Source organism: Tachyglossus aculeatus, chromosome X4 (genome assembly GCF_015852505.1).
Source record: "Tachyglossus aculeatus isolate mTacAcu1 chromosome X4, mTacAcu1.pri, whole genome shotgun sequence".
NCBI classification, from domain to species: Eukaryota; Metazoa; Chordata; class Mammalia; order Monotremata; family Tachyglossidae; genus Tachyglossus; species Tachyglossus aculeatus.
Window position 1 is genome coordinate 50,798,891 of NC_052098.1, and position 12,678 is coordinate 50,811,568.

A 12,678-nucleotide genomic window follows, 5' to 3' on the forward strand; every position below is an offset into this window, starting at 1 on the left:
TGATTTTTGCCAATGGCCTTCAGCCTCCCATTCCCTCCTCCCACCCTACCTGACCACCAAGGGCACCGGTCCCGGGGAAAGCTCCAGGATCATATAGCACTGTCACTTAAATCTGCCAGGAAAACTAGTCTGAGGGACAAAGAGGGTTTTAGTACTCAAAAGGGTCTGATCTGTCGCAGCCATGTCTGTCCCCTGTCAGTCAAGGAAAAACAGAGCTCTCTTGTAAGCTCGTCGTGGGCAGGGAGTGTGTCTACCAGCTCTGTTATAGTGTACTCTCCCAAGCGCTTAGTACAGCGTTCTGCACACAGTGAGTGTTTGATAAGTACCAATGGTTGATTGATTGAGTGCTGAGATTAGATTAGATTCTATGTCCCGTTAACAGTGGGTGGGAGGTGGGCTAAAATCATCTTGTCTTCACCCTGATATTGGCCTGCCTGGAAATTAAGTGGACAGCCCAAGTCTTGCCTGGGTGAATCCTGGTGACTCCTGAGATTCAAGGGTAATCCCGGGAACCGATTATGGTTAATCCCTGTCTTTCAAAGATGTGCGTCCTCAAGTTTGCCTGGATGCGGAACAACCAGTGTTGAGTGAACAATTTTTCATTGTTGTTTTTTTCTGACTCTAAAATCTTATGCATTTAAATGATTATTTCTGTGGAGTTTCAACTTTTAAAAAAATGATTTTACTTATCAGCGAGTCTTCTCACAATTTCAGTTCACAAAGTAGAAAACTTTTCTAGGTTTTTTTTATGGTTTTCCAAATTGGGTGCAATCCCTCCCCCCCGAAAAGAAAAAGTCGATATGAGAAATGAATATAATCTTATTTTCATACCTAGAAGCAGTTTTATATTTGTAAAAAAAAATCACTCTGGTGTGCATAGTGTAAATTAACCTTGTTTAATTTCGAGAGAGAAAGGATGTAGTAATTTCTTCTGCTGAGATTTTTTCTAGACAATCTGTCACTGATCATTTTCTCAACACTTCTTTAGTTAGCTTTCATTAGCACTGCTCTAAAATGGGCACCTCACAAAATGGTACTTTCCAGATGGATAGTGTCTGGGCCAACCAGTTTCTGTGTTTTTTTGTTTTATTTCTTTTCATAATAGTACTGCTGCTAGGATGGTAATGATGACCCATGGTAGTGCTTGACCATTTGGGGTGAATGGATTTCTTTTCATTTGGATTCACCTGATTTTTTTTTTAATGGTATTTGTTAAGCGCTTACTATGTGTCAGGCACTGTACCGAGCACTGGGGTAGATACAAGGTAATCAGGTTGGACATAGTCCAAATCCTACATGGGGTTCACCGTTTTAATCCCCATTTTACAGGTGAGGTAACTAAGGCACAGAGAAATGAAGTGACTTGCCCAAGGTCACACAGCAGACAAGTGCCAGAGCTGGGATTGGAATCCAGGTCTTCCAACTCCCAGGCCCGTGCTCTTCCCACTAGGCCATGCTGCTTTTCTGATAATTGCGGATGGTAGTAAGATCAGTGCATGATAGAGAATTGATGGCTTTTAGTTGGGAAATTGTGATTATATCAGCTGCTTTTCACCCGTTTATGGGCTTGATGCTTCCATATAAGGTACTTGCCCATGAAAGTGGCTCCATCTGGTGGTGATTTCAAAGAAATAGTTCTTCCTTTCTTTTGATATTAATAATGATGTCATTTATTAAGTGCTTACTATGTGCAAAGCACTGTTCTAATTGCTGGGGAGGTTACAAGGTGATCAGGTTGTCCCACGGGGTGTGGGGGGGGCTCACAGTCTTAATCCCCATTTTACAGATGAGGTAACTGAGGCACAGAGAAGTTAAGTGACTTGCCCAAAGTCACACAGCTGACAATTGGTGGAGTCAGGATTTGAACCCATGACCTCTGACTCCAAAGCCTGTGCTCTTTCCACTGAGCCATGCTGTTTCTCTCTAGAAGTGCCTTGAGGACTCTACTAAATCAAACAAGTAATTTTGTAAAATAAAGCACGCCATTTCTTGTTCATTTTCTCTGCATTTCAGTTGCCTTTCCAATACTAAATATCTGCCAAGAAATAGTAAATTTCAGTCAATCAGGGGTATTTACTTACTCTGGGCAGGGCACAACAGAGTTGGTAAACACCAGAAATAGTCATTAGATTAAGAATAGGGTAAATGATAGAGTATAAGACCATTTAGGTAAGTATTGTAGGGCTGGGGTGAGTGTCAAAGTGCTTAAGGGGTACACAGCCAAGTTCCTAGGCAATGCAAACGGCAGGGCAGATAGGTGAAATTTAAAGGGCTTATTCTGGGAAGGCCTCTTGGAGGAGATGGGATTTTAGGAGAGTTTTGAAGGTAGGAGTAGTAGGGTGAATAGAGTTCTGGGTCTGAAGGAGAATGTGGGCAAGGGATCGGTGATTTATTTTTGGCTTGCCTGTACTCTCACTAACACAATCTGTATTAAAACATGTCTGATTTCACCGAGATCAGTAAGATGGTTACTCCGAGGTGGCAAGTACTTGTTCCCTCCTTGTGCTTCAGCCTCAAGGTGTAAAGTAACAGTCATGCAGTTCATCAGTCCCCTCTTGACCCCAATTTTTAGTGACTTTCCTCGGTTTCTGGTGGAGAGAGAAGGGAGAGGGACAGATTGGGTTGGAGCGGGAGAGGCTAATAAAAGGGAAGTTTTGGTGCATCTTCCAGCATAGCTTCGGAGAGTACATTAAACAGAACCGGGTCAACTACACCTCACTGCTTTGCCCTACTGGCCCTGGGGAGAAGTGAGGCTTTCAGAAAACTGTGTCTTGTCATGCAAATCAAATTAAGGAACATGAATGCCGGGTGATGGAGCATCAAAGCAGAAGAAATCCCCCACTATGCAGACCGCCACAAAGCCAAAAATTTCGATGCATCGCTAAAGACATTTTTTTAATGGTATTTGTTAAACACTTATGTGCCAGGCACTGTTATAAGTGCTGGGGTAGATACAAGATAATCAGGCTGGACACAGTCCCAATCCCACATGGGGCTCACCATTTTAATCCCCATTTTACAGATGAGAGAACTGAGGCACAGAGGAAGTGAAGTGACTTGCCCAAAGTCACACAGCAGACAAGTGGCGGAGTCAGGATTCGAACCAAGCTCCTTTGGACTCCCAGGTCTGGGCTCTATCCACTAGGCCACATTGCTTCTCTCCCGCCTGTCTCTGCTTAGAGAAGGTAGTTGAAGTTGTGGGAGTGGATGAGCCCCACAAGTTTCCTCTGTCATCACAAAAAAGGAGGGAATCCCAAAGAGATGGCAAGACCATTTCAGGGTATCCTCATCCCACCTACTCCTATTCAAGAGAGCATGAACAAGGCCAAATAAATCTTACAACCATTGAGATACTGGCAATTTTATACCAAAAAATGTGTTAAATTGAGAAGCCAATTAGGAGAGACTCAAATTTGGCTTAAGTCCAGAAAATTGCATTTTGGCTTGTTTTTGTGTGTGGGTTTTTCATTCTAATTTAAAAAAATTACTAGGGGTCAGGGATTTGAAATCAGGTTAAATTGGGTAAAACCTTATAAGTTTATATCCTCTATATAAAATAGATGTAATATTTCAATAAAATAATTTATTCTACCATTCATATAATAGTGTTCTTCTTTTTTCTCTTTCAGGTCAGCTCTCCTTCTATAATGCAAATTCGAAGCAGTTGCTGTATTCATTTAAAACAAAGTACACCCAGCCAATACTCCCTGGTTTTATGGTTAGTGTTTACTAAATTTCATGTCCTTTTCACACATTCTAGTGTCTTTCTATTTATACCTGCAACTTAAAAAACTGCCACATGTATTGCAGAGACTCACTGCATGAGTCCCTTTTCTCCCCTCTCTCTTCCCCCCCCTTCTGTCTTCTCCCCCTCTCCTCCCTCTCTCCCGCACCTTCCTCCCCAGGCCCCCCCCCCACCTCCGTCTTTCATTCACCCACCCCCCTTTCCTGCCTCTCTTGGATTACAACCACCCTCTTGCCCCCACTCTCTTTCTCCAAAGGTGGGTAAAGGGATACACCTGATGATCACTCTGGTAGCTGCTCCTGGACATCCCTGGATCTCATCTTTGTAAGGCTTAAGGGGTCGCCTTCGTAGATAGCAGGCAGCCTGACCAGAAAGAGATCATACATTGCCCCTCCCACAATCCTAGGGAGGCAAGGCCCTTATCTCTGCATTTACCCTCCTGGCACCTTGCCGTGAAGACCTGAGAAACTCACTGCAGGTAAGCTAACAGGCTGGTGGAAAGCGTGACACCCTTCCTCCACCCACCCTTAACAAGATTCCTATTCCCTGAAAGCCTGCTGGGCTTCCAGGACCCCTCCTTGAGTGCTGTCCCTCTCTATCCAGTCCCACACCCTACGGTAAATGGGGCAGGGAGAGTTTACCAGCCTAGGGACATTCCCTAATTGTAGCTTGCCTGAGCTTGGCTGCTAATAATAATAAAAATCATTGGGATATTCAAGCGCTTACTAGGTTCCAGGCATCATACTAAGCGCTGGAGTGGATACAAGCAGATCGGGTTGAACAGAGTCCCTGTCTTACGTGGGGCTCACAGTCTTAATCCCCATTTTCCAGAAAAGTAAAGCGACTTGCCCAAGGTGACACAGCAGACAGGTGGCGGAGTGTGATTCGCACCGCGGTCCTTCTGACTCCCGGGCCCATCCTCTGTTAGGAGTGGGTTCCCAGGCCCCTCTCCCTGTGGCCACGGCCCCTCCGTCCCTCCTTTCCTGAGCACTAGCTGAGCAGGTGCAGCCTAGCCCCAGGCCACCCAGCTTAAGTCCTCTGCATAGTTGGGTTTTTTTGTTTTTGTTTTTAATTATGGCATTTGTTAAGTGCTTACTATGTGCCAGGCTCTGTATTAAGCACTGGGGTAGATACAAGGTTGGACATGGTCCACGTCCCACATGGGGCTCACAGTCTTAATCCCCATTTTCCAGATGAGGTAACTGAGGCCCAGAGAAGTTAAGTAACTTGCCCAAGGTCACAGAGCAGACAAATGGCAGAGCCAGGATTAGAACCCAGGTCCTTCTGACTCCTGGGCCCATGTTCTTTCCACTGGGTCACACTGCTTCTGTACATTGCACTCTCCTTCTGCACTGAGTCTAACTCACAGGAAGGCAGGGACTGGGTGAAACCTGATTATCTCGTAACCACCCCAGCGCTTAACTTAGTACAGTGTTCTGCACACAGGATGTGCTCAGGTAATACCATTGGTTGATTAGTTGACATAATAAACGCTTTACAAATATCATGCATTATTGCTATTATTATTTATTATTATTGCTAAAAGCAGCCCCGATCTGTCCCATCTGATCAAGTATACAGAGGGCATACACTGAGTTGGAAAGCTTATCACAAGGTTCAGAGTCTCCTTAGTAATCCTGGAGGTTCCTGCTTGCTGTTCACTACATAGGCAATCGATCGATGGTATTTGAGCGCGTACTGTGGGCAGAGCACTGTACTAAGCACTTGGGAGAGGACAATAGATTTGTTTCAGTAGGCACAATCCCTGCCCTCGAGGATCCAACAATGGTAGCTCTCTCAGGTTACATCGGACAGGAGGGCACATTAGTTTCTTCCTCCATACCACACAACACCTGTTTTGTTTCTCATGCTCCCCTGTTTTAAAAAACGGTGTTTGGGGGCCGGGGTACGGCCATTCCCGAGAGGTTGGGGAGGCTGTCTCCCCACTATGGAATTGCTATCGAGGGCATATAGCTTTGCCCCGTAACATTTTGCTTAGGGTGTGTGGCCAGAGATAGCCCCTCCTGCCCGGTGGAGCTGGAAATGGACTAAGATGGAACCAAGATGTTGGCTTCACCTCTGGCCCCCTGCAGACAGGGTGCAGTCCTGGTGACTGGAGGATTTCTTTGCCGTGCCGCTCGGCTGCCAGCACTACTGCCACAGGAGTTTTGGTTTCTCTCACCCAAGAGGAGTCCCAGGCTCTCTGGACAAACTGGGGGTGAGGCCAGGGCACAGCTTACCCTCATGGGGCTTCAGGTCTGGGGGTGAGAGGAGTTCGGCCAAGCCCCAGAACCCGGTGATTGCTAGAGAAGTACCTGTGGAGGAGGAGGAGAAGAAAATGGCATAGCAGAAAGAATTAGTCTTGTGACCGTCCTCTTCTTTCCCACTTCTTTCCCTTTCTTCCTCTCCTGCTTCATCTCCTCATTCTTCTCCCCCCCTTCTCTGTCTCTTCCTCTTCCTTCCCTTTCCCCTTTTTTCTACCCTTTTCTCCCTCTCACCATCAAAGCTCCATTTCCAACACCTGCTCCCTCAAAACTCCACCCCAAGTTTGTCCCTTCTTTCATGCTGCAACCTTCACAACCCTCATTGGGAGGGATGGGACAGTGGTACTTTTTTATGCTTTGGGGCCACCTGCTCTTTCTAGGCCAAGTGGGTGACCCATCTGGAGTCAGCTGTGCTCTAGCAAGGTACTGTCCCCTAAGAAACTGGCCACACTCTTGCAAGTATGCTCCTTTCCCACCTTACTTGGTGGGAAATGCATTGGTATTGCCTGACTTTATGTTCATTACTTTAATTAGCAGACAGATGGGGTTTATGCAGTTGCTCCCAAGCCACGCTTCTAGCTTCACTGCCACCAGGGCTCACTCTGGTAAGGTGCTAGAGGTCTCGGCATAGGAGAACCTCTTCCATAGGAGGGGGTGGGTCTTGTTTGAGGAGAGTTATCAGGTGGAGGAGGTGCCTCTCAGTCCCTCCTTAGCCATCCAAACTAATGAACTTCACCTCAGGCAGTGGTAGTTAAGCTGTTGCCTGAAGGCTTAGAGGAGGATCTTCAGTTCTGCTCCTGGAGCCTGCCTTTTAACAGTAGGCATGATGTAGTCCTGGTCACTTGTTTCCTAGGAACCTAGCAGGCTGCAGCCCATTTTTTTAATGTGGTAGACAAGGAATGTACTCTTTACACAGGGGCTTCTCTCCTTTTTTATGGTATTTATTAAGCATTTACTTTTTTGCCAAGCACCGTACTAAGCACTGAGGTAGATACAAGTTAATCAGGTTGGATACAGTCCATGTCCCACATGGGGCTCACAGTCTCAATCCCCGTTTTACAGATGAGGGGACTAAGACCCAGAGAAGTGAAGTGACTTGCCCAAGATCACACAGCAGACAAGTGGCAGAGCTGGGACCTTCTGACTTCCAGGTCCATGCTCTACAGATGAGGGGACTAAGACCCAGAGAAATGAAGTGACTTGCCCAAGATCACACAGCAGACAAGTGGCAGAGCTGGGACCTTCTGACTTCCAGGTCCATGCTCTATCTGCTAAGGCTACGCTGCTTCTCCCTTCGCCCTCAGCCCCATAGTTGAGGGATTTATTTCCACCAAGAGGAGACCTCTGTGGTATCTAGATCCCTTGATTCCTCTCCATGTGCATTGGCACAGGATCTTGTAAAGCATCGGTTGAATCAGAATAGAAAATGCTGAAAACTGTCCACTTCCATTCATTCATTCCACTACAGGAAGTCATTTCATCCTTCTCCTTCCCCCTCAGGATTCTATGCACAAAGGGCCTGTTGAAACTTAGCCTGCCAGTCAGAACCTCACATGCTCACCAAAACACACACACACGCACGCACATCGTCCCTACCCCCAGGGACACAAACACTCTTCTCAGGGTACCAAATCTTTGTTCCAGTTCCTACAGAGGTATGACTGCAAATTCCTCAATGGAAGGTTCTGTTTCTGGTGACCCTCACCTCCCCCAGACACATGAGTGAGCTACCGTGGGAGGGATGACTGATTTTTCTCCGCACTAGAATCTTCAAGAAAAAAATTGTTTTGTGAACCCATCTAGGCTTTCTTCCTGAGGCAATTTTTTTTGCCCCCTGCCCCGACACACCCCTTTCTTTCCAAAGCCTAAACTCCCAAAGGAAGCTACCCTTCACACCCTGGTTGTGAGGAAGGCAGTCCTTTACTATCTAGAAGACTCCAAAGCATGTGGGGTTGGTAATGGGCTTTTAGTCTATTGGGACCCTGGATTCATGGATCAGTATGTAGTAGTAGTAGTAATGCAGGACACTTTACTAAGTGCTGTGTCAGAGGATGTTGACAGAATGGCTCTTCAGCATTTTTTTCATGGTGCTTAAGTGCTTACTATGTGCCAGGTACTGTATTAAGTGCTGGGTAGATACAAGCTAATCAGTTGGACACAGTTCTTTTCCCACGTGCGGCTCACAGGCTTAATCCCCATTTTACAGATGGGGCAACTGGAGCACAGAGGAAGTGAAATGACTTACCCAAGGTCACACAGCAGACAAGTGGCAGAGCCAGGAGTGGAACCCCATCCTTTTGACTCCCAGGCCCATGCTCTATCCACTGGGTCACGCTGCTTCTCATGCCGTTTTTACAGTGGAGTGGGATTCATCCTCTCAAGGTCGATTTTCACCTCTGGAGTGGTTTCACCGAAGGCCCTTAACACCAATGGTCTCCACTGTAGAGAGCCACTCTTATCTGGGTCCAGCTTCTTGGAGAGAAACCCGTCCGGGTAGCTCTGTCCTGTAGCTCCCGTTTCCATGGCCTCGACCCCCACTGCTTCCTGGAACCAGCAGCAGAACCCACCAGAGTGACCGTCTGGCGTGGTCCCTTACCTTTGGAGAAGTGAGGGCTACCTGTCGTAACCCGAGTTCTCCGAAGAGCGGTGGCTATGCCAGAGGATCACCCCCACCCTCCTCCCCCTCTCTCAGGGAGGGTGCCTTTTCTCTTTGTGCTCTCTTTGGCAGGGCTCTGACTGTCGGGAAACTGGAGGGGAGAGAGGCCCTGCCTCCCTAGGAACATGGGAAGGATGGGTTGGAGGCTGACCTCTTTCTGGTCAGGCTGCCTGCTATCTAGGGAGGCAGCCCCTTAATAAGGATGAGTCCAGGGGGATCTGGGAGCGGCTACCAGAGTGTTCATCTCACAGTCTACACACCTTCAGAGTACTCAGGTTACGGTAAGTAACCCTGGCTTCCATCCCCCCTATGTGCCTTCCTGAAGCATATCTGATTTAGTAGCCCACAGCCAGGATCGTCCCATTCCATTTACCTGAGGTCTGATAACACATGTTCATAGAAAATGAAAAGCAGTTCGGTCTTGAAACTACATTGGCGGTTGTCCTCAAAATGGCACCGTTTCTGATGTGATTGAGTTGTTCCAAATCCGGTCCAAAATTGAAGAGGTTTCCACCTAAATAAAATTGGAAATTCTGAGCAGGTGGGGGGCGGGGGGGAGCTCTATACATAAAATGATATTTGGGTTATTTGTTAAGCATGAAATGCTGTGCCGAGGACCGGCTAGTTACTCCAAGAGAATCAGGTTGGACACACTTCCTGTTATGGGCAGGGATCATGTCTGTGAGTTCTGTTGTATTGGACTTTCCCAAGCACTTAGTACAGTGCTCTGCACATAGTAAGTGCTCAATAAATACCATTGATTGATTGTCCCATAGTCTCATAGTCTAAGTAGGAGGGAGAACAGATATTGACTCCCCATTTTACAGATGAGGACACTGAGGCACAGAGAACCTAAGCAACTTGATCACACAGCAGGCAAATGGCAGAAGCAGGATTAGGACCCAGGTCCTCTGACTCCCAGGCCTGTGTTCTTTCCACTAGGCCAACTCTTTGGTTTCATGAGATAGCACCAGTATTCTATGGAATAAAGAGACTTCTGTCAAGACCAGTTTACTCTAATAGGGAGTAAAAACAATACTAGTTTTCAAAAAAAAAAAATCAGACCATGGATTTTTCTAAATGGTGAAAATTTTTCTCAAACTGAAAGGGGATTGTGGAATAGTATATGCAGTTGCAAGAATTCAGGATTGGTTTGGAATTAGGTTGAAAGTATGTTTACCTCATGCAGACAAGGGGTTTTTGACTGTTATGTTCTATCCTATCCTGTAAGTCTCCTCATGGCTGGAAGGCTTCTTGATGTACATTTTACATCTTCCTCTTCCATTCCCTCTGTAAAAAGAGTGTAGGTAAACTGGAAATGTTTCTTTTGTTCTTTCTGCATGCATAGTATAACTGGTAGTAGAAAGCAATCCTATTGAGTGCTTACTGTGTGCAGAGCACTGTACTATGCGTTTGGGAGAATACAATATAACTAATAGTAATAGTATTTATTAAGCGCTTACTGTGTGCAAAGGACTGTACTACACACTGAGAAACAATACACAGATAAAAGTCAGACACGGTCCTTCGACCCCACAGGGACTCATAATCTAAGGATAAAGGGTAGAAGAGGGTTGACAACAGACACAGACATAAAGTGACCAGGATGATGATAAATACTACTAGAAAAATAAGACATTGTGGCTAGAGGAGCCGGGTTTCAGGCACCTGGTGGCCAAGTCCAATGGTCACTTCTCTGTGCCTCAATTCTCCCATTCTCCCTCCTGCTGAGATTGGGAGCCCCATGAGGAGCTCATCAATGGAGGATCAGAGACTAGTCAGGAGGGAATCTCTGGCCCCTCATCGCCTGTAAAATGGGGATTAAGACTGTGAGCCTCCTGTAGGACATGGATTGTGTCCAAATCTGATTAGCTTGCATCTACCCCAGAGCTTAGTACAGTGCCTGGCACATAGTATGTGCTTAATAAAAAAACATTCAGACAGAAAAGGAGGGAACAGAGTGTGTATTTCACATGTTTTCTTCTTTTTATCTTTTCTACTGTATTTTGTTCTCTGTAGCCAAAGAACAGCACTTCTCAAATTGGGTTAATTTGAAACAACCACACATGCTAAACTGCTTAAGGTACAGATTTGCTAGAGTCCAGGGTATGAATCTCTGATAGGTGGGATTAGTAGTAAAAAAAAAAAAAAAACAAACCCATGAACTTTCACCCTGTGACAGGGCTCTCCCTGCAAGTTTAGGTTTGAGGTCAAGTGTGAGATTTGTCCTAGTCAGAGGACCTAAAAATAATATTATACTAGAAAAATCTTCTTTTAAAACCCACTTGCCATGTGCAGACATGGGATGTGTCAAATTGTGACCTTAAATGTATTTCGGCGTCTTTTCCATTCGAACAGAAAATGAAGAAACATTTCCTATGTGGATCATTTGGAAACCTCTGACTTTCGCTCTGTTTTCGATCTTTCCCTCTAGGTGTGGGGTGGCGGACTTTCTTTGAGTACCGGGATGCAGGTGCCAAGTGCTGTGAAAACACTGCAGAAGAGTGAAAACGGAATGAATGGTTCAACTGGTAGCTTGAATAATGTTGCTCAGTAACGAGTCTGTGCAGAAAATGTTTATTCCCATTTTGATGGGAGTGGTTTTCTTGTTTTGGAGCGGGGGCTTTTTTTGTTTGTTTTTGGTCCAGTTGCAGGAATTTTTGAGCAGTGGATTAATTGGAGTTGCTTCCCAACCTGGGTACTGAAGCCTAGCAGATAGAAAAACCATAGATCTGCCTTCCTAAAGAGTAGGTGGGGAAATAGACAACGGTAGCAGCGAGCTTTAATTTTTAGATGGAATTTCTTTTTTTTTTTTTAAGTGTCCTGGATGTCGTCATGCTAAAATTTAGTTAATCCTAAGAGACAGGTACGGTCTCTGTTGGGAAGACACTTCCTCCTTTCCCCCCTGTTTTCTTCCCCACTCTTCACTGCTGTCTAGTTGGGAGGCCCTCACAAAACCTTCAATGACTGAGAGTGGTGGCAGAGAGGGTAGGGGTTCTGAGGGCAGTCTCTGCAGCTGGGGTCAGGAGGCATTATGTCTGGGGGGACATGGGGGAAGGAAGGAGTGGGAGACAGAAGGACTCTTGTCTCCTCTCCTCACACCCTCACCAGGCTTGGGAAGGAAGAAAGGTGGTGGGAAGCCTCTTGGTAACGTGCAGTGAGGTGGCACTCCTGGAGTAAACATCGGCTGCACCCCTTAAACATCCAACACACTCTTCACTATCAGCCTAACGGCCTCTCCCTAACAAGGCATCAGGGGGTCCTCCTGGAAGTGTGATTAGCACCCACCCATATATGTTAATCACTAACACTTTAGGTGGGCTGAGGAGGAGGAGAAGGAACAGGAGGCCATAACTACTCCTTTCAAAGGAATTCCTCTTACCGATCCATCAGTCAGGCAATGGTATTTCTTGAGTGCTTACTGTGTGCAGAACACCGTACTAAGGGCTTGTACTAGAGTTGGTAAATGCAGTCCCTGCCCACAGTGAGTTTATAGTCTACAGGGGGAATGTCCCCAGGGTGGTTGATGAGGGTTCAGTGCTTCTCAGAATGAGTGATAATTATGGTACTTGTTAGGCGCTTACTGTGGGCTGGATACTGTTCTAAGCTCTGGGGTAGATAGAATATAATCAAGTTGGACATAGTCCTTTTTTTAATGGTATTTGTTAAGCACGTACAATGTGCCAGGCACTGAACAAAGCGCTGGGGGAGATACAAGCCAATCAGGTATCTGATTCCTCCCCCCCGACCCCCATTCCCCTGCACTTGGACTCTGGCCCGTGCCTACCCCCTTGCCCCAGGCCTCAGCCGCTTCACCAGTCTAATGAATTTTGAGGAGTAAGCCACATTCACTGCTCTTTACCGTTTGCACCAGGCTCTGGGCAGTCACTATGCACCCTGCCCCCACCCAGAATAAAGCTGGAACACATTGACACCCCCCAGCCTCCCGATCTTCAGGAACTGGTAGAGCTTCCCCAGGTCCATGTGGCTTCTTCTGGCCCCCCTGGCAGCAG

At 46.4% G+C, this 12,678-nt stretch overlaps 1 protein-coding gene across 4 annotated transcripts in view; it reads left to right on the forward strand.

Annotated features, from left to right (window-relative positions):
* Window positions 1-12,284, forward strand: part of FSD1L (fibronectin type III and SPRY domain containing 1 like) — a 65,634-nt gene extending 53,350 nt beyond the window's left edge. For all 4 annotated transcript variants that reach the window (XM_038770089.1, XM_038770088.1, XM_038770090.1 and 1 more), the window contains 2 exons: window positions 3,630-3,718; window positions 11,100-12,284. In XM_038770089.1, the coding sequence (XP_038626017.1) occupies window positions 3,630-3,718; window positions 11,100-11,222 (212 nt within the window). In that variant the 3' untranslated portion in view covers window positions 11,223-12,284. The remainder of the gene's footprint in view (window positions 1-3,629; window positions 3,719-11,099) is intronic.
* The last annotated feature ends 394 nt before the right edge of the window (window positions 12,285-12,678 follow it).